General features: G+C 53.6%; 1 protein-coding gene across 1 annotated transcript; it reads left to right on the forward strand.

Moving 5' to 3' along the window:
• The first annotated feature begins 494 nt into the window (after positions 1 to 494).
• GPR157 (G protein-coupled receptor 157) lies at positions 495 to 20567 on the forward strand. The gene is made up of 4 exons (XM_036090487.2): positions 495 to 980; positions 14232 to 14445; positions 17583 to 17777; positions 18131 to 20567. The coding sequence occupies exons 1-4, from the start codon at positions 598 to 600 to the stop codon at positions 18323 to 18325; spliced, it is 987 nt and encodes a 328-aa protein (XP_035946380.1). The 5' UTR covers positions 495 to 597; the 3' UTR covers positions 18326 to 20567.
• Positions 20568 to 24029: the final 3462 nt, after the last annotated feature.

Consider the following 24029-nt stretch of genomic DNA (forward strand, 5'->3'; position numbering starts at 1 on the left):
CCCGGTGGCGGACCGCGCGCGAGAGCCACGGGGTGTGCCCTGGAGGGCGTGGGGGACGCGGCCGGGGGCGGAGCGCGGGGCGGAGTGCGGAGGGCGCCGGGGGGAGGGGGCTGGGGGCGCGCGGAGGGCCCCTGGGTCGGGGGCGAGGTGCGGGGGGCTTCGGGCCGGGGGCGGAGCGTGGGGGCGGAGCGCGGGGCGGAGTGCGGAGGGCGCCGGGGGGAGGGGTCTGGGGGCGCGCGGAGGGCCCCTGGGTCGGGGGCGAGGTGCGGAGGGCTCCGGGCCGGGGGCGGAGCGTGGGGGCGGAGCGCAGAGGGCGGAGGACCCCGGGGCCGGGGTTGGGCCGGGCGCTGGAGGCGGGGTCGGAGCGCGGGGCGGAGTGCGGAGGGCGCGGGGGCCGTGGGTCGCGGGCCGCGGCCGGGGGCGGGGCGCGGGGCGGGGCGCGGAGGGGGCGGGCCGCGGGCCCGGAGGGACCGGGAGGGGCCGGGACGCGAGCCGTGAGCGCGTCGGTTCCCAGACGGCAGCGGCGGCGAGAGCCGCACGCGCGTCCCGGCCTCTGTCCCCGCGGCGCCGCGGCCCCGGCCCCTTGCCCGCCCGGCCATGCCGCCGCCCGTGCCGCCCACCGAGCTGGTGCCGTCGGAGCGCGCCGTGGTGCTGCTGTCGTGCGCGCTCTCCGCGCTCGGCTCCGGCCTGCTGGTGGCCACGCACGCCCTGTGGCCCGACCTGCGCAGCCCGGCACGGCGCCTCCTGCTCTTCCTGTCGCTGGCGGACCTGCTCTCGGCTGCCTCCTACTTCTACGGGGTGCTGCAGGACTTCGCGGGCCCCTCGTGGGACTGCGTGCTGCAAGGCGCGCTCTCCTCCTTCGCCAACACCAGCTCCTTCTTCTGGACCGTGGCCATCGCCCTCTACCTGTATCTCAGCATCGTCCGCGCGGCGCGCGAGCCTCGGACCGGCCGCCTGCTCTGGGCCTTCCACGTCGTCAGGTGCGTGGCTGCGGCGCCGCTTCCCCTCGAGTCCCCGACCCGCACCTGGGCCCTGCTTGCTGCCTCTGTGGCCCTCGCGCCCTTCTGGCGCCCGCGTCTTGGTCGGACCCCTGGCCGGGGCCCCAGAGGGTCGTGTCTGCTCATGTTCCGAGGCAGTCGGGGGGCCAGCGGGAAGATGCGGGCGGAGAGGTGCACCTGCCCGGAGCATCAGTGCAGAGGGCGCCCCTTTGTGCCTGCCCTAGCCCGAACCTCGCGGAGAGGTGGGGGGTCAGAGCTCGGCCCTCATAACTTGGAAGCACCTGGAGAGATGGCGAGGACACCTTATGCCTTTTGCCTCCTGCTTCCCTGCGTTCTGGCCGTTTCTACTGCCCATGGGGAGAAGCTCCTCGTTCCCAGGCTGCGAGATGAGTTAGGTGCTGCTCCAGCCTGGAGAGGGGGGCTGCTCCCAGTCGCACCCTGTGTCACAGTAGGTGTGATGCATTCAGCCACTCCCGGGCTAGCTGCCCGCGGCCAGATGCATTGTCGGAGCTGTATTACAGAGTATCGTCTTCATGATTTTGTCTTTGTGCATCTCTAGACCCAGACGATCTTGATTTTCTAGGGTTTGGTATCTCTGAGGGTGAGGTCAGTGGCAGGGTCTGGTCTGGAAGAGGGCCCCCAGCTGCCTGGAGTCTATGAGAGTAGAGTCAACTGAGGGCTTTGCCCAGCCCTGGCATTAAAGCACCTCATCAGGTAACCCTCACCCATGAAGGTTGACTCCTTCCCGGTGCAATTCCAAGATTTGAACGTCCGTGGTGTCCTGCACTTCACTCAAGGCAGGAATCTTATAGGGCCTGTTTCCCCTTGTCTGTCTCCCAGATAAGAACACCAAATACTGCCCTAATTATAGGACCTCTCTGTTAAATAAGCTTGAGTGCTTTCCATGGGACTGAGGACAGTCAGCACTTTGGTAGAGACAGGTCACCTGGGTGTCACAACGGTGAGATCACAAGCCTGCGAGAGTCACGTGACCTCTAGGTCTCAGAACTGCTGGAGGAAGGCCAGCTGGTCCCTGGGAAACTAAGTGGCCTCCTTCTCAGCTGTTCATGTCAAAAGTTTTTCAAGGAGCCAGACAGTACCTCAGATGCTGCAGAGATCCACAGGGGCTGCCTTTCCTCCCCTTGCAGCATCCCCCCGGCCCTGGCCTCTGTGTATTTCAGAGACCCAGTCCTTGGCAGTCTGGTTGGGTGTGGGCAGCATGTACACCAGAGTTCACATGTACTTGAGAAGGAGCCTAAGATAGGACCTTTCTTTGCCAAAAATCTCTTCTCTTCCCCCCCTTAAAAAAAGAATACTGAAAACAATATATATATATATATTTTAAAGATTTTATTTATTTATTTGACACACAGAGAGATAGAGAACACAAGCAGGGAGAGCAGCAGGCAGAGGGAGAGGGAGAAGCAGGCTCCCTGCTCAGCAGGGAGCCCGATATGGGACTCGATCCCAGGACCCTGGAATCATGGCTGACGCTTAACTGACTGAGCCACCCAGGCATCCCGAAAACAATATATTTTTTAAGTGATGAAGAGAACCTGGTACAGCTCCTATAGAAAAGATGCATTTGCTAATGAACCTGAGTGGGAGTTCCTTCCATTCAGTCCTAGGGGTGTTTTTTGTGATGCTGAGGAGAGGCCTCCTAAGAAAGCCCATGGGTCCTCCATGCTGGCCACGAAAAAGAAGGGAGTTGTTCATCTTGTCCGTTGAATGTGATCCATCAGCTTCTCAAAAGAAAATTACCAGGGTGCCTGGGTGACTCGGTTAAGCCTCTGACTCTGATCTCAGCTCAGATCTTGATCTCAGGGTTGTGCGTTCAAGCCCCGTGTTGGGATCCACACTGGATATGGAGCCTACGTAAAAAAAAAATTATCTATATCCAAGCTACAAAGGGAGTTTGACAGTTTGTTCTCTGGAGTTCCCTTTCAGAAGTTAGCTCTCAGCATCTTGCTGGTCTAAGAGAATTGGTAGAAAACCTGTCTGACAGGTTCATTTATTGACCTAGATCCTCCCAGGCTGTATTGCTCATAACCTTGCTAAGGGCTCTCCAGTGGCTTTCTTTGGAGTATGAGTTTATAATTGTTAAAGACCTGTTGGCATGATAAATTTCATATTCAGACAGAGGCTGCACAGTCATCCACTTTTTAACCAGTTCAGACTACTGAAGATCAGTCCTTGTCAGACCTTCAGTTTGGGAAAGTATTTTAAAACGTGACAATGTAGATGTTGGGAATGTCTATTAGTTTTTATGAAATGATTTTTTTTTAAAGATTTTATTTATTCATTTGACAGAGAGAGACACAGTGAGAGAGGGAACACAAGCAGGGGGAGTGGGAGAGGGAGAAGCAGGCTTCCCGCCGAGCAGGGAGCCCGATGCGGGGCTCGATCCCAGGACCCTGGGATCATGACCTGAGCTGAAGGCAGACGCTTAACGACTGAGCCACCCAGATGCCCAGAAATGATTTTTTTTTTTTTAAGATTTTATTTTTAAATAATCTCTACACCCAACATGGGGCTCAAACCCAAAACCCTGAGATCAAGAGTTGCATGCTCTACTGACTGAGCCAGCCAGGCGCCCCGAAATGATTTTTTAAAAAACCAACAAATACCCTGATAAATGGCCAAAGGAGGCATTGAGACAAGAGTCAGAATGGTTCATAAATATATTATGGGGAAAAGTTTCTCCTGTTAATAGTCAAAGCAATACAAATTATAACAGGGAGGTACCATTTTCTCATTAAATTAGAAAAAAGTAGTGAAGCAGAATACTAATGTGATAAATGCCGGTAAAACTGGTATTTTATTTTATAAATAAATACATTATACAAATACAAATATAAATAAAACATTATTATTGGCAATGGAAACTGGAATAATCCACATAGAAAGTATTTGGTTCGTACCCCTTGATCCACTAATCCTATTTATAGGGACCTAGTCTAAGGAGATAATCCAAAATACATTCAAAGCTGTAGGTACAAAGGAGTTTGTGTGGGAATTTGGAAGCAACCTGAATGTCCAAAATATAGGGGAGCAGAAGATTATAAACTACACCCCACCGGAAACATTACACAGCCATCAAATACTGGCTGTGAACTCTATAAGCCATGTTTTTAAAATAGTATGATACAATGTTAAATGAAAAAAAAAAAAAGCCATCTCTAAAACGGAACCACATAAAGCAGGAGGCCAGATAGAATCCTACACGCACACCACTTCCCAGAAAGCACCTGCGCAACCCCCTAGGGCCCCATCATAATACCTGAGCAGTCTCCCTTTACAGAAAGACTTTTTTCTTTGCCCACTGGGGAAGGAGGGCAGCTTAGACTTTATCCTCAAGGAAATGGTATTTTATCACAAGTTGCGTCTGGCTCCTGAGGTCTTGCAAAGTGCTTGTCCGTTCCTTAGCTCATTGGCCACCAGTAGCCCCGGGGCTGGGCAGGACCATCACCCTCCAGTCACAGCTCATGCGACTTTGCCCGAGCTCACGACTTGCCCGAGCTCACGCAGCCATAATTGGGAGGCTAAGGGTTAGAACTCCAAGGGTCGGTCCTCCATTTACGATCTCATCTTGTCTCTTGGCCTGAGGATAATTCTTAAGGTTGAGATATCATTACTCAATTTATTTTTAACTTTCCAGATTTCTGCCATTATGAACATGGTATCATGTTGGCTTTTGTCTTCTGCATTTATTTTTCTGGAGCCATTTAAGAGTATAGACTGATGACCCCAGAACCCCTAAATCCTTCAGTGTGTATTTCCGAAAGAAAGGGACCGTCTCTTAGGTAACCACCTACACCTTCCAGAAGCAGGGCAGTGGTGTCGCCTGGAACGATGCTGTTACCTGAGGGTGGACTTTACAGGGATGTTGTCGGTCTCCTGCCAATGTCCCCAATAGCAAAGGGACACCCTCAGGTTGTGTTTGACTTAGTTGTCGGGTCTCTCTGTTGTCCGGCGATCCGCAACAGTTCTTCTTTCTCGGTGTTTCAGGACGCTGACTTTTTTGAAAGGCACAGGTCTGTGGTTTTGCAGAAGGTCCCTCTGCCGGGCTCTCCGGTGCTTCCCCATGAGTGGTTTCAGGTTCTGCACTGGGTCTGGAATCCCACAGAACAATCTTCTTATTCCTCCCTCCCCGGGGACTTGGACTTGTTCACCTCTGGTGATAGGAATTCTGATCGCCTGATGAAGGTGTTGCCTGCCAGTTTTGCAGGGTGGTTACTGTCCTCCCCTTTGGTAATTAATAAATACCTCGTGGAGATAAAAATCTTCCTACTCCTCAGACTTTACCCGCAAGTTTAGCACACGTCAAATCTCACCGTATTCTGAAAGTGAATTCCCTGTTTTTTATTGCCTTTGTAAGGTTGTGTTAGACTGAATACTCAGCATCCAAGGGAAGGCCCAGGTTGAGAAGTCCCTCCCTCTGCACTGTCCGTGGCCGTTGAGGCAGCCTGACGCAGACACCCGTAGTTCACAGTCACGGGCATGTGCATCTGGAAGCATTTACAATACTCACCTGAGACGGTGCCCGGAGCTGCTGTGGGCGCGGTCAGTTCTTCTCTGGTCCAGTAGGCCAAGTTGGTGGGAAACCATCCCCGTCCCCCTGCTGAAGGTGAGCTGCCTTTCCAAAGCAGCTGTCAGCTCCTGTCAACCCCCCCACTGCAGCGTGGTGGGCTCCTGGACGACACTGGAGCAGGGTGCGTGAACCGTCTCTGCACCTGCGTGCCCAGGCACCCCCGCGCCGGGTGTCATGGGGTGTCCTGTGGGCAGGGGAGGAAGGCTGGGCTGGGGGGAGCCTCATTGCCCCCAAGTCAGAAGGAAGGGTCCTGGCCAAGCTAGCCACGTGAGGCAGTCGTAGGGTTTCTTCGGGCACGAGGTGGGAGTGCGTGTGGGCATGACTGCGGGCCCACCCACGCTCTGGAGGTTGCTTGGGGGTTCTGGAAGAAAAGTCCATGGTTCCCAGGTTCACCATCAAGACCCCTGCTGTGGGAAGCGGGAAGTTCTAATGGAGACAAAAGGGGAAACGGGGCCAAGAAGGGGAAGGTGCTCTAAGCTCTTTGGTGGGAAACTAGCTCACTGTGGGGCCTGGTGACAAGGCCCCGAGTAGGTGTGTCCGAATGAGGGAGGCACGTGGCAGCTGCAGGAACGGCACCCCATGTCGGGCAGTGCTCCCCAAAATAACAAGAGGTGAACTGGCTTTGCTTTTTCCCCCTGAGAAGCTTTCAGAGGATGCTGCTGCGTTGCGAGGTCTCCACACAGCGTTTTGTGTTCGCGGGAAGCCGGAGGCTGCGGGACAGCAGAGTCTGCCCTTGACCCTCCGACCAGGGCAAGCTCAGCCCCTGCCCATCCTTGCCTGGCGTCCCGGTCAGCTGGGGCCTGAGCCGTGTCTCTGAGCATGGCAGGTGGCTTCCTGACGCCCACCAGGGCCAGGCCTGCTCGGGTGTGTGTGCTTAGCAGTTCCTTCGCACACCCCACTCGCTTCTGTGCCAGTGCCACAGAGTGACCTCGTGGTGGCCTGGCCAGTGGCTGGCCGGCTCCCTGAACTTCTCCCACGACCTACTGCTCTGCCCCACATTCAACAATAAGTGGCCTTTGTTCCGGGAAGAAACCTCCAGGCAGCCACGGGCCTTGTGATTCCTTCCACCAGGCCTGGCTCGCTGCAGCTGTGCTTCGCTCGGGGCCCGGCTCTGTCTTGCTCCCAAGAGCTCTCTAAATTGGCACATTGTTGCCCGATAGTTTTGTTCTCAGAGCATTTTTTTTTTTAGTTGACCTTCAAGGCTTTCCATAGGCCGCACAGCGCAGAGACCAGGCCGTGTTGTTTGGGGGAGAAGACCCTTTTGTTTCTTTCCCAGCAGGTGCCCACCCCCTTGTGGGAAGATCTGTAGGAAGAGTGAGGTTTGGGGTGAGGGGAAAGTGCAAGAATCTAACGGTGGGGGCAAATGAGTGAGCAGACCTTGCAGGCTCACCCCCTTCGTGCAGCGGGAGGAAGGGTATTCCCATCTGTGTGTAAAGTGGAACTGTCCCTGTAGCCGCAGGTGTTCCCCACCATGACTCTGGGGGGAGAGGTTCCAGAGACCACATAACGGAACATCCCCATTTGGGCAGAGTTGGGAACTCCAAGGGAAACCCAGAGCATCACCGTCCTGGAGACGGGCCGCCTGCTCAGGGGCAGCTGATAGATGCCAGGGAATTCAGGTATTGGGGATGGCTTCCTCACCACCTGGCTCATCCCGTGGTACTCCTGGTTCTGCTCCTCTAGAGGAGTTTTTTTTTTTTTTTTAGAGACTAAATCCCTTTTTTTTTTTTTTTAAAGATTTTATTTATTTATTTGACAGAGAGAGACACAGCGAGAGAGGGAATACAAGCAGGGGGAATGGGAGAGGGAGAAGCAGGCTTCCCGCGGAGCAGGGAGCCCGATGCGGGGCTCGATCCCAGGACTCTGGGATCATGACCTGAGCCGAAGGCAGACGCTTAACGACTGAGCCACCCAGGCGCCCCTAGAGGAGATTTTTTAAAGACAAAAGAATGCTGGGGCGCTTGGCTGGCTCAGTCAGAAGAGCGTGCAATCTCAGGGTCGTGAGTTCAAGCCCCACATTGGGCATAGAGCCTCCTTTAAAAAAATAAATAAAAATGAAAACAAAAGGATGCCAGGTTCCAAAGAAGAGCTCAGCTCGTGAGAGATCTGAATGGCTTTTTGTCAGTTTACCCCTCCCCTAAGCTTACCGAGGGACCCCACCAGCTCTGTCAGCCTGGCTGTGGTGGGACCCCTGGGCCTGAGCACGTGTCTCCCCCATAGTTCGTAGAAAGCCTCTCTCTTACCTGCTCGGGCTGCCCTAACATGTACCACAACTGAGTGGCTTAAACAAGAGAAATCCATTTTCTCACAGTCCTGGAGGCTAGAAGTCGGAGATCAACGTTGGCAGGGCTGGTTTCCTCTGAGGCCTGTCTCCGTGGCTTGTAGGTGGCCGTCTACACCCTGTGTCTTCACATGGTCTTCCCTCTGTGTGTGTCTGTGTCCTAATCTCTTCATATAAGAACGGCTGTCATGCTGGATTAGTGCCCACCCTCTAGACCATTCTAATTTAATCACCTCTTTAAAGAACCCCCCCCCCCACCTCCACCTACAGTCAGATCCTGAGGTACTAGGGGTTAGGACTTCAACATATGAATTTGTGTGTGTGTCTTGGGGGAACACAACTCAGCTCTTAACAGCCTCCGAGGGAGGATGAAGCCGACTTGGAGTCTGGCCTCGGTTTCCCGGTGAACCTGAAGGGAGGGGGCGTGGGCACCTCTTGGAGAAGCTCTTGGTGCCCCTCCACGTGGGGGATTGTGCTCGGAGTGTGGTCTTCCGGGCTCCCTCCATCCAGGTGACCCCAGCCCTGCTTCTCAGCCTGAGAGGCACAGGTTTGGAGAGAAGGGGACCAAACACCTTTCATAGCATCCCTTGCACGTGGTCCTGTGGCTTCCTTCAGTGAAGCTGCCAGTTCAGCCCTTGGTTTCGGTATTGAGCAGGACACCCTTTCCTCCAGCCATCTAACCCCATCTCCCCTAGCCCGACTTCGTCAGGAGACTTTAAGAGGATAGCTCAAGGCCCAGCATCTCCTAATGCGCCTGGCTCTGGGGCCAGTTTAACAATCTCAAATTTAGAATGTGGGTCACAAGTGTCCACACGGAGGCAGGACAGCTCCCTGGCCGGTCTGATCTGCCCACATCTGGGCATCAGGGCGATCCCTCCAACCACATGAGTTTCTAGGTCATAATCAACTAACGTCCTTGGTCTTTTTCATGTGCTGTTAACTCAGAGACATTTTACTGGTTCGGATTTCGTTAATTTTTCTGTTGCTGGCTTCTTTTTGGGGAGAGGAGAAAACTGTTACATGGTACGTGACAGAAATTGGAAGTACACATTTCTGGAATGCAGGGACCATGTCCCACATGTCTTTGTGGAGTGCCTTCTAGATTCATGGCGCCTACAGCTCGGGCTGGCCACCTGGCCTGAGAATGGCTTGGCTTATCTGAGGTTGCCAAAAGTACTTTCTCCTCACTCTGCAGGTCGAGAACCTGGGGCATCTTCGGCAAATTATCCTTTTTTTATCCTCTGTCCATTGGCGTCCTGGAGCCAGCTGGGGAGACCCAATTATTAAATTTTAGGGCATTTTGTGAGCTGATTGTTAAAGGCAATCATTAATAAAAACTAAATTATATAAACTTATATATATATATATATATATATATATAAATATATAAACTTATAATAAGTTGTATTAAAAAGAGTAATAAAGGGGCGCCTGGGTGGCTCATTCTGCCTTAAACGTCTGCCTTCGGCTCAGGTCATGATCCCAGGGTCCTGGGATTGAGCCACTTGTTGATCTCCCTGCTCAGCGGGAAGCCTGCTTCTCCCTCTCCCACTCCCCCTGCTTGTGCTCTCTCTCTCTGGCTCTCTCTCTGTCAAATAAATAAATAAAAATCTTTAAAAAAGAAAAAGTAATAAAAATACTAAAACTACATCTTTTTTTAAAAAGATTTTATTTATTTGAGAGAGAGAGAGAGCGTGCGCGCGAGAGCATGAGCAGGGGGCAGGGGCAGAGGGAGAAGAACAAGCAGGCTCTCCACTGAGTGTGGACCCCCGACACTGGGCTTGATCCCAGGACCCTGAGATCATGATCTGAGCTGAAGTCAGATGCTTAACCGACTGAGCCACCCAGGCGCCCCACTAAAAACTACATCTTAATTATTTTACTATTATCTGTGTACTTGGGGTTATTTACAACTATTTTATCTGCCCGATGGAAATACTGTCAGAAATACTGCACATCTGTCTCCAACCACAGGTGTTGATGGCTTGAAATTAGTTGTAGTGGGAATATTTGCCCCGTGGAAAATGGCAGACACGACGGATCAGGGCTCGGTTTGTTGTTTTGTTGATTGTGTAGAGCAGAGGTCAGCAAACTTTCCCCCAAACAAACCCTACACAGATTGTAGGTTTTTTAGCTTTACAGGCCATCTGATCTCAGTTGCAACTATTGCCCTTGTAGCCTGAAAGCAGCCCTAAACAATATGTAGAGGACTGAGTGTAAACGAGGCTGTGTTGCAATAAAACTTTATTTAAAAAAGCAGAAAAGCAGACCTCCAGCCAGATTTGACCCGAGGGCCATAGTTTGCTGGACCCTTTATCTAGACTTAAGAAGGTTATGGAGGAAATGTCAATAGGAAAGATTATACTTAAAAGTGCTCCTTGTGTGAACTTCAGCAAAGATGGTACCCACATTGGGGCAGGCAGGAAGCCGGGTATTTAAGGGGGTGAGAAGAGGCGGTATCATAGAGCAGAAAAAAATAAAAATAAAAATAGGGTGCCTGGGTGGCTCAGTTGTTAAGCGTCTGCCTTCGGCTCAGGTCATGATCCCAGGGTCCTGGGATCGAGTCCCACATCGGGCTCCCTGCCCGGCAGGAAGCCTGCTTCTCCCTCTCCCACTCCCCCTGCTTGTGTTCCTGCTCTCGCTGTCTCTGTCTCTTCCAACTAAATAAATAAAATCTTAAAAAAAATTAAATTAAATTAAATTAAAAAATAAAATAAAAATAGAAGGAATACTCTTCCAGGGCTGGGAAATTAATATTTTCTCCCACAAGGAAGTCGCTCCTGGTCACCATTTTTCTTGTCCCTTAGGTCTTCCTTTTTTCACGTTCTTCTTACGTGTGAAGGAAAATGAAAACACAACCAACTTGACGCCCCGAAACTACTTTCATTTGCCAGCTGCAACCATAGCGTGTTGGCAAAAATCAGCCAGTGCATTCTGTGGGGCTCAACTGGCTATATGGAATTCGCCCCAAGGATCACAGTGTGTTGTGTTATTACTTGCAGGTTGTGTACCTCACGTCTTTCACATCAGTTAAAGTAATAATAAGTGTATGTGTGCAAGCACACATATGTACACACGCACACACATACAAATACTTCTGTGTGCAGAGCCAGCTGTTAAACATAATCGGCACAGCGTGGCCCAAACCCATAAATTACAAGTCTGGTAGAGCCCGCTTTGCTGGGTCATCAGACTCTCGATCCCTCCCACTCCATTCCCACCCCTCCCTGATATTACTTCTTCTTACCACCTCCCACTTAAATACCTCTCCTGCCACTTCTGGCCATCTGTGCTTAGACTCAAACAGCGACTCTGATTGATCAACCCACATTCTTAACCCTTGAAAGCCCTCTGCCTGTTGGGTCTTCCCTCCGGCTATTTCCTAACACAAACTTAGCTCCAGGTGCACCCCAGTCATAGAGAGGAAATGCATCACTCTGTAGCTTTCTTAACGATGAGCCTAAACTCATAGAACACCTGTCTCCGGGTTGGTCCCAGGTCTCCTGCGAGGGCCATCAGGATGCTGAGGATGGAGAAATCACCCTGCCTGCGAGTGCGGTCCTTCCTCCTACGTGTCTGTCCTGCATGCTTCCTTCCAGTCCCGAGGGCACCCCTCCGCTCCTGCCCAGCCCCCTGCGGGGTGATGTGCCCTACACACCACGCTTTCTCTGGTGGTCACAGGGTTCCTCGAAGGAACCCTGTAAGCCATAAAGTGATGAACAACACCACAACTAACTTCGGGATTGCAGTTTTAGTACTTTAAAAGCCTTTTAGTTCCTTTTCAGTGACAATGATGTCCTTGCAGTGAATAGTTAAAGAGTAAATGGGGGAAAGTTGTCTCCATCACTTGGCTCAAACTTCATTCATTCATCAGCAGGTCCTTGTTTTGCCCCTACCAGGCACCAGGCGCTGTTCTGGATGCTGGAAAGCGCAGTGCGCCTGCCCTCACGGAGCTCACAGCTGTGACGTGTTGTCTCCAGATCCCAGGACGGCATGAGTTTTTAAGTGGTAACCCCGTATTATGACAGAACGGTTTAATACTCATCTGTATCAGCTTCACAGATGAGTAACCGATAGAACAAGCATTTAGAATGGACAGGCTCCTGGGGGTAACTTGGTCCCTTTCTCTTAACCCTTTAACTTCTGTGGGTTTTTTGTCCCTTCTGTGCCTTTGTGACCTCAAGGAGGACAGGCTGCTTCCCGCCTCCCCTTCCCTCCCCGCTGTGGGGAGGGCAGATGCTGAGGCTGCGGGTGGCCGTGCCCTCATGCCTTTCTGGGCACCCAGAGGCCAGTATGGGAAGAGGGGGTGGGTCGAACAGGCACCTCCGTTCTGAAAGTGCCCAACGCAGAGTCCTTCCCAGGCCCGGGGAGCTGGCTTTCTCCCTTCCGTCCCCCACAGCCCTGCAGTATTTGGAGAACCTGGTTGAACACAGCACTTCTCATTTTGGCAAGACTAACATGCAGCTATGGTCTCATCATTGTTCTAGAACTTTCTCTCAAAAAGAGCTGCTCCTGGCTGGCTCAGTCAGAAGGGCATGCGACTCTTGATCTTGGGGTTGTGAGTTTGAGCCCCACGTTGGGTGTAGAGATTCCTTAAGTAAATAAGTAAAAATAAACTTAAAAAACAAAAAAGAGCCACTGTTGCTTACACAGAGCTCTCAACATATAACTGATTTCTGAGCTGAGCGTTTTACTGATGACAGGGTCCTGTTTATACACGGCTCCATCCTCCAGCGACTGACCTGGGCCATAGGCCCGTGTGCGCTCTCCCAGGGGCAGAGACCGCATGGGCCTCACACTTTCCTGGCACCTGCCCTACGGGCCGGAATCCTGGGACGTCGGACACGACTCATGACAGCAGTCAGACCCACTGACACACTTACCCAGTCCTGTGTGCCAGGCACACTCCACTCGGTTTATTCTCCAATGACCTACTCTGCTCTAGGCGCCGTTCCCGTCCCCACTGTGTGGAGGAAAACACTGGCGTGTGGAGGCCGAGTGGGGGCCAACTTGGACCCTGCTCCTTGCCGGGCAGGCCAAGCTCGGAGCCACCTCACGGTGCCACCACGAAGCCTCTGTGTGTCCCCCTGGCCCGTGTAAAATGCTTTGCAAGCAGACTGGTGCGGGGACCCCAGGAAGCTCCTTGGGGCTTGGCCCTCATCTGGCCGTGTTGCTATCAGGGGAAGCTCTCAAAAAGTCGGCCTGGCACTGCCCTAAGAGGGGGCGCCAGCCCCAGGCCTGATGCTTCAGAGGCCCGCCTTTGACCTCTGCCGGGAATCCCCTTCCCATAGAGCAGGGAGGTCTCAGGTCCGGAGAGAGGTGTCTGCCCAAGCCCCTGGTCCCCCTTCTGGATCCTGCTGCCAGTGGGTGCACCCCGAGACCCAGGCGGCCAAGGGGGCTGTGTGGGCCAGGCGCGGGCACGTGGCATGCAGGCCGCTCTGGGGGCAGGAAGAGGCTGCCCTCCCCGTGCCTCGCGCCCATCTGCAAGGAGCCCAGCAATTCTTTTTTTTTTTTAATTTTTATTGTTATGTTAATCACCGTACATTACATCATTAGTTTTTGATGTAGTGTTCCATGATTCATTGTTTGTGCATAACACCCAGTGCTCCATGCAGAGCGTGCCCTCTTTAATACCCATCACCAGGCTAACCCCTCCCCTCTAGAACCCTCAGTTTGTTTTTCAGAGTCCATCGTCTCTCATGGTTCGTCTCCCCCTCCGATTTCCCCCCCTTCATTCTTCCTCTCCTGCTATCTTCTTTTTTTTTTTAAACATATATTGTATTATTTGTTTCAGAGGTACAGATCTGTGATTCAACAGTCTTGCACAATTCACAGCGCTCACCATAGTACATACCCTCCCCGATGTCCGTCACCCAGCCACCCCATCCCTCCCACCCCCCACCACTCCAGCAACCCTCAGTTTGTTTCCTGAGATTTAAGAATTCCTCATATCAGTGAGGTCATATGATACATGTCTTTCTCTGACTTATTTCGCTCAGCATTAACACCCTCCAGTTCTATCCACGTCATTGCAAATGGCAAGATCTCATTCCTTTTGATGGGAGCCCAGCAGTTCTGAATTAGAACCCGGCCTCTGAGGGGCTGGGGGGTGCGTCGGACCAGGCAGGAGGCGGGGACATCCCTGTGCTCTGCGACATTAGGGTGGGCCTGGCAGGGCGGGGGCAGAGCGGGGCCGGGTGGGGGGAGTTGAGCACTCCTGCCCCGCTTTGTGCGGGGCTGATGTGTGGTCCAGGGTTCGGCAGCACTGTTCTGTCCGCCGAGCGTCCCTGGCTTTGCCCCTTCTGGCTTCACTGGGAGCAGGGCCTGACCTTGGCTGCCTCGTTTGCCCGTTGTTCCTCAGCTGGGGGGTCCCGCTGGCCATCACGGTGGCAGCTGTCGCCCTGAAGAAGATCGGCTATGACGCCTCGGACGTGTCAGTCGGCTGGTGCTGGATCGACCTGCAGGCGGAGGACCGCATCCTGTGGATGCTGCTGACCGGGAAGCTCTGGGAGATGCTGGCCTACGTCACGCTGCCCGTGCTCTACTGCCTTATCAGGAAGCACATAAACAGGGCGGTAGGTACCTGCGGCCGCCCCCTCCCCAGGCCCCCCGACCACAGCTCTGTGTGGCCACTGCGCCCTGGCAGCCTGGGCCTCCGGGTTTGCTAATTATGCGGCCCTGGACGGAGTGGGTCCCGTCAGTCCTCCGTTGTGGACAAGGAAATAGAAGCTGGCAGAGGCTAAGGGGCTCCCCGGACTCGCCCGGCCCCTGAGGCCCAAGCCACGGCGTGTGCAGTCCAGGAGGCGAGCGCCCAGCCTGCGCTCTGGGCACAGGCCTCTGCTGCCCCCTCCTGGCAGGCCTCCAGGGTTGCTCCACGTCGCGGGGAATGCAGGCGCCGGGAAGCCGCATCCGGGTAATGGAACTGCGAGGCCCTGGGAGACGCGTGGGCTTTCGTCCTCGGTGACACGGATGCCTCACCGCGTTACCGGTGGTCGTTGAGAGTGTGTCACACAGGGAGACTCTTCAGGGTCTCGGGAGCCCAGAGAGCGAGAGCTGGGCTGGCTGGACAGTCCAGGCAAGAAGGGTTTTCCTCTGACGACATCCTTCCTTGTCCTGCACTGCGGGCTCCGCGGGCCGAGGCGCCGCGCTGCTGGGGGGCCGCGGTGGGGGGCTGCGGGGGCGTCCGAGCCCAGGCCCAGGGGCGCTGCGGCTGTGCTCTTCGGGGCTTTCTCTGCCCCATTTCTCAGGGGCTGAAACTGCAGGGGCGTGTGTCCCTTGTCTTTGGTCTTTGGGGACGTACTGTGACATGGCAGCCGTTTCCGAGTTTGTAGGGTGCTCCCCGCAGCTGTGGGTGCTCCCCGCTGTGGCTTGTGAGTCTAGACTTCGGGTTGGCTTTTCGCTCAGAAACTCCACTGCCTCCCCATCTGCCTGCCACCCTCTTCTGATCCCGTGGGGTTTACTGACTGGCCTGAAATCCCATCTTCTTGCTGGTCTCCTGTCTGGGCCGGGGGCACCCCTTCTTGGCTCCTTTTTTTCCCTGGGAAGTTTCTGGACTCTTTGACGAAGCCCCCCAGGCAGCACCCTCTGTGTGCCTCTCTTCTTCCTTGCCCTTCGCGGGGAACCTGGGGCTGTGCCTGGGAGGCCAACCCCCATGGGAGGACTGGTCCTCTCTAACGACTCTGCTAGTGTTTTCCAGAAAACAGGAAGAACAGTGGGCAGGGATGTATAGGGGTTGTTCCCTGCCTCTAGCTAGAAAGGAGAGCTGAAAATAAGTCAGCCGGGGGGCGCCTGGGAGGCTCAGTTGGTTAAGTGTTGGACTCTTGGTTTTGGCTCAGGTCATGATCTCCGGGGGGAAAAGGGAGGATTGTGGGACCAAGCCCCGAGTCAGGCTCAGTGCTGAGCATAGAGTCTACTTCAGCTTCTCTCTCCCTTCCCCTCTGCTCCTCCCCCCCACCCCTGCTCATGCACTCTCTCTAAAATAAATAAAAATAAAATATTTTTTTTAAGATTTTATTTATTTATTTTGACACAGAGAGACACAGCGAGAGAGGGAACACAAGCAGGGGCAGTGGGAGAGGGAGAAGCAGGCTTTCCGCCGAGCAGGGAGCCCAATGCGGAGCTCGATCCCAGGACCCTGGGACCATGACCTGAGCCGAAGGCAGATGCTTAGCCAACTGAAGCACCCAGGTGCCCCAAAAATAAAATCTTAAAAAAAGAAAAATAAGTGAACTGGAGCGAACTTTGCAAAGAAGACAGCTGCCCTGCTCCTCCCCTGCCCCCACCCTACCCCTGCCAGGCTGCTCTAGGCCCCAGGGGAGGAAGGGAGGAAGCAGGTGCTCTGAGCAGGTGAGGTGCAGCAGCCTGGGTGCTCAGAGATGCCAGGGTGTGTGGCTTTTCCCCTCACCTGGGCTTTCAGTGTCCCGGACACAGGACCACGCTCAGAAACACATCTTTGTTATGAATAGTTACATCTATTTTTTAAGATTTTATTTATTTGAGAGAGACAGAGATAGCAAGAGCGGGGAGGAGAAAGAGAAGCAGGCTCCCCAGTGAGCAGGGAGCACGATGCAAGGCTCGATCCCAGGACCCTGGGATCATGACCTGAGCCGAAGGCAGGCGCCTAACCAACTGAGCCACCCAGGCTCCCCTGCATCTATTTTTACAAATTCAGTTGTGATCTGGAAATGGAGCTACCTCCTTCCTCTCACTGAAGGGTGTTCCCAGGAGTAGGGAAGCCCAAAGCCTGTGCCTGCTCATCTTTTCTTTGTGCCCCAGCTTTGGATGGAGCCCCTCCTTCATAGGTCTTTGTCCTGGGGGAGCTTGCATTCTGGAGGGGGAGAGCAGGATGATAATAAGTAACAGGCCTGATAAATAAGGATGAATGATATCTAGGAAGGAGGACGGTAAGAGCTACAAAAAACCAGGCAAAAATAAAGAGCTGAATCTGGGAACAGGACTACCTGGGAAATGCCTATGCACTGGAAAAGGGGTTGTCAGGATAGGCCTCCTCCAGGGGGCGACATTGAGCAAAGGTGTGAAGAGGGTGAGGGAGTGAGCCTCTGGGCAGATGGGAAACAACACTCCAGAGGGAACGGCTTGTGCAAAGGCCCTGTGGTAGGGCGTGCTTGGGGAATATGTTTGGGGACTTACGGAGGCCTGTGTGGCTGGAGTAAATCAGGCGAAAGCAGTAAGCATGAGGTCAGAGCTAGACTGGAATCCGAGACCTTCAAGTAGAACTGAACCTGACAGGTTTTCAAGGAACCGTGCTGCTTCTGGGCCAAGAATAGAACTGCAGTTGGGAGGAGTTTGGATGGTGAGGGTGCCGGAGGGAGATGGGTGAGAGAGAGTTGCAGCTGCCCAGAGGAGCAGTGCTGGCGCTTGGACTGGGCTGGTGGCCGTGGCAGTGGGCGGAGCATCCAGATTTCTGGATCTCTTTTGAAGGGGGATCCCGCAGGACTTGCTCACGGAGGGGACGTGGGCAGCAGCAACAGGAGAGGGTTTCTGGCCCGGGCACCTGGTAGGATGCCGGCGCGTTAGCCGAGGTGGGGACATGCGCGCGCTAGGCTCGGGGGTCGGGATGCGGCGCGGTGCTCCTGACACGAGAGCGGTCAGCCGTGTCTTAGACCCCCGCGGGGAGATGCGCGGCACACAGCGGGCTGAGGGTGGCACGGCAGCCCGCCTCGCTCACACCTGTTCCCCGTGCCCTGCACAGCGCGAGGCCCTGTCGGAGTACCGGCCCATCCTCTCCGAGGCTCACCGGCCACAGCACCATGCCTCCGTGGCCGACAAGAAGCTGATCCTCATCCCGCTCATCTTCATCTGCCTCCGGGTCTGGAGCACCGTGCGATTCGTCCTGACCCTCTGTGGCTCCCCGGCCGTGCAGTCGCCAGTGCTGGTCGTTCTGCACGTATGTGGGCCTGCCCTCCCCGGCCCTTGCCGCTCTGGCGCAGGGTCAGATGCCCTCCCCCGCCCCCCCGGAAGAGTGGCTGCAGCCCAGGGACATTAGGGGACTCTCTAGTGGCCTTGGGAGTGATCCTGTCCTTCCCAATCCAGAAGGCCTCCACATGGGGGGGTTGCAGACCAGCCTCAGCGGGGGGAGGACAGGGTTCTGGGGTCCGCAGCGCTTCCCAGTCTCCGTGTGTGTGTGTGTGTGTGTGTGTGTGTGTGTGTGTGAGAGAGAGAGAGAGAGAGAGAGAGAGAGAGAGAGAGCCTGACCCCCTCCAGCCCTGGCACTCATGCCTCTCCTTTTCTCCCGGACAGGGTATTGGGAACACGTTTCAGGGCGGTGCCAATTGCATCATGTTCGTCCTCTGCACCCAGGCCGTCCGAACTCGGCTCTTCTCTGTCTGCTGCCCTACCCAGCCTTGTGCTGAGAGCCCGGCTGGCCCTCCCAAGGCTGCTGCTGCACTGTCCCAAGATGGGAGAACCGCAGGGGTCCAGACGCACCCCAGATGAACTTCCAAGCGCCTGAGCTTTTCCCTTCCTAGTTCTGTGCACAGGTGCTGCCCACCTGGGGACAGGTGCTTCTGGGAGTCCCCGCTGCAGGAAGTGGGGGGGGGCGTCTGCTGGTACTTGAGGCCTTCTGCTTTTGAAGCTCTTGACCCCCCTGTGGGGGAGCCACCACAAACCCAGCTGCTTCTACCTCCTAGACCCTCAGGTGGCACATCCCCCTCCCACCCGTGTCCTGCTGCACGCGGGGGCACTTGCCTGCGTGGGGTCGGCAGGGAGATGGGTACGTGATCGCTGTCAGGTTGCCCTGTGGTCCGCTGCTCGTGGGCCTTGTGACCACACAGCACTGTTTACAGTTCAAGGGACCCACACCTGGGGGAAAAGCACAAAGAGGTATATATATATACCAAGCACCTGTCCTAAATAAAATGCCAGGGGTTACCAGGGATGCGTCCCCCGCTTAGATATCATAAAGCCGATTTTTGGTTTGTCAGGGCATTGAGATTTCCGGGAGAACCCAGCTTTTCTTGGATAGCTTTGCTGGTCAGCAAAAGAGCCGGTTCCCTTTAACCAGCTGGAAGGTTCCCGTGAGGTTTCTGGGCAGCTGGTCTCCTCGGGACCTCCCAGATTCTCCCTATGGGTTGCCAACCCTCGATGCAGATTGTGCTTGAATTTCAAGCCCAGGCCAGAACCCAGACTCCTGCCTGCCTCCACCAGTCACTTTAAAATACAGGTTCCCTCTTCCCGTGCGAGAGCTGGAACAGGGACAAGAGGCATTGCAGGGGATCCCAGCGGATGTCCGCTGCCTCTCGGGTCTGTTCTCTGGAAGACTGGACTGGGGAGAGCTGGTAGGGATCCGGCTGAATCACCTCCCGGCTTAGTTTTTTATAGAAAAGGTGACCAGAGAGCTGGTGAATGATCCAAATAACAGATTCCTCCCTGAAGGTGAAGCTTTGGGGAGTTGGTTCGGGGAAGTGACTCATGCATCATGGGGTGATTATTGACATTTAAAAGAAAAGGATCGAAATTGAGCATCCGTATCTCTATAGCCGTGGCTCTTCCACCAACATTTTCCTGTTATTTCAGAAAACCGTTTCTCTGTTAAGTCACAGAAGCCACTGGCTAAGGTGGCAAGTGTCAGCGTCACCGCAGGAGGCTTGGGGAGGAAGAGTTCAACTTCAGCCTATCAGCGTCCCTCCCCTGGGTTCGGTCAGAACGCTGCAAAACCGAAATGATCCTCTGAACCTGTCAGATGGTTCTGGATTAAAACCAAAGCCTCACCATACTGTTGATTCCCACTTTATTCGCAAAAGCAGAATCTGTCACAGGAAGAGAATCTGAAAGAAAGAGCCATTGACAGAACTAGATCCAAAATGCTCATTTTCAGTTTCCTTTTTTTTTTTTAAGTTTTCTTTATGAAAATCAGCAAGAGGCGATCATCCCCTAAGGACTCACCGTAAACCCTGGGCTGCCCCTACAGAAAGCTACTTGTCAGTAGGGCAATCTCCTTACAGAAATGGCCAATATAAGGGGCATCCAGGGATCCCCTGGAGACAGTACGGCAGATGATGGGCACGTAGCTGGTAAAGACCCTCACCTTAGCTTCTAGAATGGAGCAGACATTCAGGAAGTTGCTTGCTGCAAGAAAGAAAATGGCTCAGAGCTGAGTTAGCCTGTGGGCCACAGAGGATGAGGTGAGAATAAAGCCTGCTCGGAAGGGGGCCCCAGAGTCCTTGGCTTAGACCGCAGTGCTGGCTGCCTGCCCGGGGTGGCTCCTGCAGGACTGGCCAGACCTGGGCGTCCCCCAGCAGGCCGCGGTCAGGAAGGGCCGGCAGAGGGAGTAGGGGCTCAGGACAGGTGTGACTCAGCTCAGGACAGGTGTACAGCCTCATCCGGGTGTCCTCAGCCCAGAGCCCTCTCCTCTCAGGCACTTTCTGAACCTTGGTCTTTGAGTCAGGCTTACCAGGTGTTTTCTGCCTCTCTGTGCTTCTGAGTTCTTTATGTTTGTTTGTTTTGTCTTTTAATAAAGAGTATTATTTGGCCCGGGGTTAAGGGTGCACACAGAGCTGCTCTTACGTACACGACAAGAAGAAACATCGTACAAGAAACATTTTTACAAACTTCGTGCTGTGGCATAGTAACAGCGTGAGGTCTTTTTTGGTGCGTGCAAAACTGTATCGAAACCCTGACCATCTTGGGTCGAAGCCAAAGTCTTGCTATTTTAAATTAAATAAAATAATTATTTTTCTTTTGCGTGTTCGGTAAACTGATTGCTCGTGACGGGGTGGGGGGTGGGGGTGGGCACAGACTGGCCTGTGCTGTGGGGCGATTCCAGAGCCTTCTACACGGTTGGGACCTGGAAATGACATCTGGGCCCTTCTCTGTGGGCAAATACAGTCAAGGAGGGGGCACCCTGTTGACAGCCAGCTTCTCCTGAGTTCACCTGATAGGGTCTCAGGTGTATGAGGGGCGGTGGAATGGGGACTTGAGAATGCAGATTCCTGGGGCCTGTCCCATAGGAAGATCATCAGGTCCAGGTTCCAAGGACCCACAGCTTGGAGCTAAACTCCCATTAGCCAGAAACTCCAGCACCGAGTGCCTGACCCTGTCCCCTTTCCTGCACCATTTCATCAGGCCACGCCGTGACCCACAGCAACAGCTGGTACAGACTGCCCTGTGGCTGGGACTGCTGGGACACTGGGGCTCTTCTCTGAAAGGAGCAACCATCCAAAAAGGGCCACTGAAGCTGGCTGCCCCACACAGCCCAGGTGGCCCCCCATTCGGGGACTTGAGCTTTCTTTAACTGCTGCACCTTCGGGAACTTTCCGCCCCAAAGCGCCGCTTGTTTCTTTGTTCTCCTTTCTGGGTTGTGTGAAGTTAAAGATACATTCACTATGAAGAGAGTGAGAAGACAAGCCACAGTCTGGCAGAAAATATTTGCAAAAGACATGGCGGGGTATCTACATGAGATGACGGGTGTTCACTACACCTGTTGTGATCATTTCATGGTGCAGTAAACCAAACCAGCATGCTGTGCACCTTCAACATACCAGGATATATTTACTTCTCAATAAAACTGGAAAAAGAAGACACATCTGATAAAAGAACCGTTATCCAAAATATGCAAGGAACTCTTGACACTCAACAATAAGCAAACAAGAAATGGGCCAAAGACTTTGACAGACACCTCACCAAAGGAGATGGACACGTGGCAGATGCACATGTGAAAAGACCCTCCGCGCCACGTATCATCAGGGTGATAGAAGTTAAAACAGGGAGATACCACCGCACACCTACCCAAATCCTGACAACACAAGATGTCGGGAGGATGTGTAGCTGCAGGAACTCTCACTTGTTGCTGGTGGAATGCATCGTGGTAAGGCCAGTTTGGAAGACAGTTGGGCAGTGTCTTACAAAACTGAACATACTCCTGCCATATGATATTTACCTAAAGCTGAACACACGTCCTCACAAAAACCTTCCCATGGATATTGATAGCGGCTTTATTCATAATTGCCAGAACTTGGAAGCGACCAAAATATCCTTCAGTAGGTGAACTGATAAAGTGTGGTCCATCCAGACAATGGAATATTATTCAGAACTAGAAATGAGCTATCAAGCCATGAAGACATGGATGATACGCATTTCAGTGAAAAGCCAATCTGAAAAGGCTCTATATACTGTATGATTCCGACTATTGGACATTCTGGAAAAGGCAAAACCATGGAGACAGTAAAAAGATCAGGGGCTAGGGGAGAGGGAGGGATGAATAGGCAGAACACAGGAGATTTTTAGGGCAGTGAAACTACTCCGTGTGATACTATAATGATGGATACTTGTTAATACACTTTTGTCCAGGGGCACCTGGGTGGCTCAGTTGGTTAAGCATCTGCCTTGGGCTCAGGTCATGATCCCAGGGTCCTGGGGTTGAGCCCCACGTCGGGCTCCCTGCTCAACGAGGAGCCTGCTTCTCCCTCTCCCTCTGCCCCTCCCCTGCCCCGCTTGTGCTCTCTCTCTCTCTCTCTCGCTCTCCCTAAAATAAACAAAATCTTTATTTTAAAAATACACATTTGTCCAAACTCACACAATGTCCAACACCAAGAAGGGACCCTAATGTGCTCCTACAGAGTCTTGGTGATGATGTGCCAAAGTAGGTTCATCCAAGGTCACAAACAGAGCACTCTGGTGGGGAGTGTTGGTAACGGGGAAGGCCATGTGTGTGGAAGTCGGGGTATACGGGAGACCTCGGTACTTTCTCCTCACTTGTGCTGTGAACCTAAATCGTTCTAAAAATCAGTCCTCATAAAATTAACTAATGGAAAATACATTGACTGGGCCCTAGAAATGGCTTGCATCTTTTTTATATTAATTCTGCTATTAAGATGCAACACGCATACACTTAAATAGTCCTGAAAGAGCAGTGCCTTGTCCTGCCTCTTTGAGGTGATGACTGTGATGGGGTGCTTTTGTTTTTTTGTTTGTTTGTTTGTTTTTTAGCTACTCTCTCCTTTGCATTTGCCTCCAAGTCTCTAAACTAGGTGCTCCATGCTTATCTGTGATAGAATGGAAGAAGCCTCTCTCTTGCCCACACTGAGGAACCTTCCCAAGACCCTACACTCCTCATGAGGTGCCATGAGGCACCTGTCCATCCTGTCTCCCCTCGGTCATCCTTCATCACCTCTTCCCTGACCTTCCCGCCCGCCCCCTCGTCCTGCTCAGGGAGGTCCTGCACACCCCCCAAAGCACAGTCTAGCCAGGAGACTCCAGACTGAACCGCAGGGGCTGCAGGGAACAGGTCAAACCTCCAGCATGTCTCCGTCTCCCACCCCCCTCCTCACCCAGCAAACAGCTGGTCCATGATTGCGATGTGCGTGTGTCTTCTCAACGCCAACAAGCAAGTCTCTGACGCCAGCTGGGAGTCTGACAATTCAATTCAATGTTGACACTATCTCCCTGGAGACAGTATCGGGTCCCACCGGTGAAGGGCTCCGTCCCACAAGACTGCCCCCCCCATCCCTCTCAGATCTCAAGTCACCTGTGCTTCTGACCAACCGGCCATGATCAGAGGTTCCAAAGACCCCATCCTTGGGTTTGATGAATTTGCTAGAGTGGTTCACAGAACTCAGAGAAACATTTTATTTCCTTGATTACTGGTTGAGATAAAAGGCTATATATAACTCAGGAACAGCCAGATGGAAGAGATGCATGGGGCAAGGTGTGGGGGAAGGGTACCACTCTCCCCAAACCTCTGCGGGGTCACCAACTCAGAAGCCCTTCAGACCCCGTCCTCTGGGTTTTTATGGAGACTTCATTACAGGCACATGACTGCCCATCTCTAGGTTACCTAGGGGCTTTTCCAAAAGTCACCACATGGACACAAGAATGCCTTTACCACTCTCAACACTTAGGAAATTCCAAGGACTTTAGGATCTTTATGCCGGGACTCGAACTAAGACCAGATATATATTCCTTATTAAACCACAATATCACAGTGCTGTCCCATGCTGTTGGCTCTCTCTGGAAAGCCCTTTTCTTTCCCTTCTTGCCTAGCCTTTCACTTCTGCCCTTAACCAGCTGACACCCCGAAGGGCACCTCCCTCTGCTCCACGGCCTTCTAAGCAGACCCTTGGGATGCCACAGTGTCTGCAGAGACGACACTTCCAGCATGTTCCCCCAGAGCCTGCCTGGTTCCTGGCACAGAGCGGGCCTC

Source organism: Halichoerus grypus, chromosome 5 (assembly GCF_964656455.1).
Source record: "Halichoerus grypus chromosome 5, mHalGry1.hap1.1, whole genome shotgun sequence".
Classification (NCBI taxonomy): domain Eukaryota; kingdom Metazoa; phylum Chordata; class Mammalia; order Carnivora; family Phocidae; genus Halichoerus; species Halichoerus grypus.

Bases quoted from the DNA above. Each gene is read 5' to 3' on its own strand.
- GPR157 (XM_036090487.2), top strand. From the start codon at position 598: ATGCCGCCGCCCGTGCCGCCCACCGAGCTGGTGCCGTCGGAGCGCGCC. The intron at 14,446-17,582 runs GTAGGTACCTGC...TGCCCTGCACAG, and splicing joins GGAAGCACATAAACAGGGCG to CGCGAGGCCCTGTCGGAGTA. The intron at 17,778-18,130 runs GTATGTGGGCCT...TCTCCCGGACAG, and splicing joins CAGTGCTGGTCGTTCTGCAC to GGTATTGGGAACACGTTTCA.